Source organism: Carlito syrichta, unplaced genomic scaffold, assembly GCF_000164805.1.
Source record: "Carlito syrichta isolate Samal-C Ts95f unplaced genomic scaffold, Tarsius_syrichta-2.0.1 Scaffold312035, whole genome shotgun sequence".
NCBI classification, from domain to species: domain Eukaryota; kingdom Metazoa; phylum Chordata; class Mammalia; order Primates; family Tarsiidae; genus Carlito; species Carlito syrichta.
This window is the reverse complement of record NW_007256131.1, coordinates 39,304-42,977: the sequence shown is the minus strand read 5'-3', so window position 1 is coordinate 42,977 and position 3,674 is coordinate 39,304. Positions and strand designations below refer to the sequence as shown.

General features: G+C 60.5%; 1 protein-coding gene across 1 annotated transcript in view; it reads left to right on the top strand.

Moving 5' to 3' along the window:
• The window catches only part of PLPP7 (phospholipid phosphatase 7 (inactive)), a 21,954-nt gene extending 20,185 nt beyond the window's left edge, over nucleotides 1-1,769 (top strand). Inside the window, exon 2 of the mRNA XM_008069439.2 lies at nucleotides 542-1,769. Within this exon, the coding sequence (XP_008067630.1) occupies nucleotides 542-906 (365 nt within the window). The 3' untranslated portion in view covers nucleotides 907-1,769. The remainder of the gene's footprint in view (nucleotides 1-541) is intronic.
• Nucleotides 1,770-3,674: the final 1,905 nt, after the last annotated feature.

The following is a 3,674-nucleotide window of genomic DNA, read 5'->3' as shown; positions in this document are numbered from 1 at the left end:
GCGGCCACTGCACTCCAGTCTGGGCGACAGAGTGAGACTTCAACTCAAAAAAAAAAAAAATTGTTTAGGTGTGGTGGCGCATGCCTGTAGTCCCAGCTACTCGGGAGGCTGAAGCGGGAGAATCACTTGAGCCCAGGAGGTCAAGAGTGCAGTGATCCATGGTCACCCCACGGCACTCCAGCCTGGGCAACAGAACGAAGCCGCCACTCAGAGAAAAAATGAAAGGAGGGAGGGAGGGGAGAAATGGGTAATATGCCAGAGGGTGAAAAAGGCGATAAGAAAAAAATAAAGCAGGCCGATCCAGAGGGATGGGGGCTTTTACAAACAGGGTGGCTAGGGTCGGCTTCTCTGCCAAAGGAAGTATCAGAGAGAAGGGCATTCTGGGTAAGGGACCAACAAGAGCAAAGACCCTGAGACGGGTCCTGCCTGGAGGCCGGCGGGGCTGGGCGAAGCGAAAGAGGGGAGGAGGTGGCCGGGGCTGGGCCACAGCGCGGCCCGGTGGGTGGCCTGACCGCCCGGGGCCTCTGTCTCCCGCCCGCAGCCCTGCTCCTGGACATCATGACGGTGGCCGGCGTGCAGAAGCTCATCAAGCGGCGCGGCCCGTACGAGACGAGCCCCAGCCTCCTGGACTACCTCACCATGGACGTGTACGCCTTCCCCGCCGGGCACGCCAGCCGCGCGGCCATGGTGTCCAAGTTCTTCCTTAGCCACCTGGTGCTGGCCGTGCCCCTGCGCGTCCTGCTGGTGCTCTGGGCCTTCTGCGTGGGCCTGTCGCGCGTGATGATCGGCCGCCACCACATCACGGACGTCATCTCCGGCTTCATCATCGGCTACTTGCAGTTCCGCCTGGTGGAGCTGGTCTGGATGTCGTCCAACACCTGCCAGATGCTCATCTCCGCCTGGTGAGCGCGCCCAAGAGAGGGCGCCGGGGCGGCGGGCGAGAGCTGGCCTCGTCCTCCCGGTCCAGTTGGAGGCTGGCGGCCTCAGGCCGGCCTTCACAGTGCTGGGTCTCCGGCGCTTTTGCTTGGATGCCAAGCGTGCGGGTGACAGGCCCGTTTAGCTTCTGCTCGGGAGACAACAGCAAGAGCCCGGATGGCAGGAGGGGCTGCGTCTCGTCCTCATCCTCATAACTGCTGAGTTCTTGGCTGTGCCCCTCATGCCACAGCACGATGCCCGTCCGCACGGCCCCACCCGCTGCCCGACGCATGTGCCGTTGCCTTTAACGGCCATCGAACGCCCAGGGCAGCACTTTCTGGCGGGCGCCCCGCGGGATGCCAGTCTTCGAGCCGACTCGGGGGTGCAAAAGAGTTCTCTGGTCCAAAAAGTTGGGGAAGCGTTGCAAACTCTACCATGTGGGACATTCACGAGGGCTATTCTTGCCATAAAGGCTCTGACAAGTCCTGTAGAAAAAGCTTCCTGCCGAGCCTTGTCTAACCCATGTTTCCCAAACTTATTGGACCACAGAACCCTTTTCTCGAGAAACAGCTCTTCAGCACCAAGGAACCGCCGTGTCCTCAAGCGCATTTGGGAGCTGCTGCCTGGGAGCTGAAAGGCCTGAGGGGCGAGCTGGCCTCTCCCAGCACCCCGCCCCAGAGCTGGGGAGACCAGGGCACACGCTGCAGCCCAGGAAAGCACGGGCCATGGCCCATGGGCATCGATGCGGCTTTGGCCCCCAGGGGCCGGACTCCGTGTGACCTAATAGGTCGTTCCCAAGTCAACCGTTTATGGATGTGCATTTCACGGGACAATACAGGTGATATGCAAACGGACTGCTGTGGTGTGGTTCTGTCCTTGTGTGATGCAATTGCTCCAGACCCACGGGCGTTCCCAGGCGAGAGAGCCTCTTGAACCCGTAGGCTGATTTATCCTGCCCAGACAGCGCTGTGGTGCCGGTGGCCCAGGAGCACTGGGTATGGGCCGGCTTGCTCCTGGACTTGCCCGGGCTGGGTGGTCCCTCCTCCCCGAGGTTGCCGCCCAGCGCTCCCCCACCTCCAGGCTCTGCACTGGCTGTCCCCCGGAGGCCCTCCCTGTGATCCTGGTGGACCGATGGCCCTCCCTCCAGCCTCAGGCCTTCCCAGAGCCCCTCCCTCACTCCTGGCTGAGCCGGTCCCTCTCCCCCTGGAAGTGAACCGGTGGCCAGGCAAACACAGCCATGCCTGACAGGAGCTGCAGGGAGGAACGGGCAAGAGTGAGAGCTCAGAGTGAGAGCCTGGCTCAGCCACCAGGGATCAGGCAGGGTCCCAGGAAGAGGAAGTCTGAGCCAAGAAGGAGGGAATGAGGGGAGGGAGCCAGAGGAGGGGGCGAGATGCCCCCGACAGAGGGAGGAGGGGTCGAGGTCAGCAGAAGCCAGGTGGAGGCCGTGAGTTCCCCAAGCCAGTACTTTGTGTATGAGCGCTTGCCAACGACTCCCAGTGATCCTCTGATGACGGGTGACTGATGCACCCATTTCCGAGATGAGAAGACTGGAGTCCTGAGCAGACCGCTGACTCGCCCAAGGTTGCTCAGCCAGGAGGCAGCACAGCAGAGTGTGAACCAGCCCGTCTGGGGGAGGCCAGAAATCCTCCACTTTCTGCTTCTGTCGTCACGTGGTCTTGTCCCTGGGTCTGCGTCTGTCTCCCTGTAGATGGCTATGTCCTCTTCTTACAATGACAAGTCATACTGGCTTAGGGCCCAACGTACCCACTCCAGTCTGACCCCACCTCAACTTACATCTACTTATCTACAAAGGCCCTATTTCCAGATGAGGTCAAGTCCACAGGACTTCAACATATAAGGCCCCATTTTTCCCAGGCTCGATGATTCACACCCATAATCCCAGCACTTTGGGAGGCCGAGGCAGGAGGATTGCTTGAGCCCAGGAATTAAAGGCCAGCCTGGGCAATATAGTGAAACCCTATCTCTACAGAAAATTAGCTGGGTATGCGCCTGTATGGTGGTATGCGCCTGTAGTCCCAGCTACTCAGGAGGCTGAGGTGAAAGGATGGCTTGAGCCCAGGGCGTCAAGGCGGTAGTGAGCCATGATTGTGCCACTGCACTCCAGCCTGGGCGACAGAATGAGACCCCCAACTCAAAAAAAAAAAAAAAGACCCTATTTTCAGATTGGAGTCACATCCGTAGGTGCCAGGAGTCAGGACTTCAACATGTCTTTTTGGGGGGCCACAATTCAACCCGTAGCCCACAGGATCTTTCGGGGGAGGAAACCCTCTCCCAGCTGGCCCCACTGGGATTGGGCAGGGACACAGCCACACAAGAGGCCCGCCCACTGATAATGAAAAGCAATTGGGTCTCCCAGGCCCAGCCTGCAGGACTGCTGGCCCCGCCCCATGGCTGCCAGGCCACCACATCTTCCACAGTGGCAGTCCTCCCAGGGCCGATGCCCCTGCAGATAGGATGCAAGACCCTGACCACGCTCCCCAAATCCTGGGAGCTTCTGTTCAGAGGCTCCTGCGTGTCCCACCCCTCTGGGGACCTGCACCTTGACCTTGGCTTTGCCCTGAGAAGCTCAGGAGTGCCCGATCCAGCCAGTCCACTGCTATTAACCGCCCCCCCCCCGCCCGACCCCAGTCCAATCCAGGCGCAGTGCTCACGCCTGTCATCCCAGCACTTTGGGAGGCAGAGGCGAGAGGATTGCCTGAGTCCAGGGGTTTGAGACCCGCCTGGGCAACTTGGCGAAA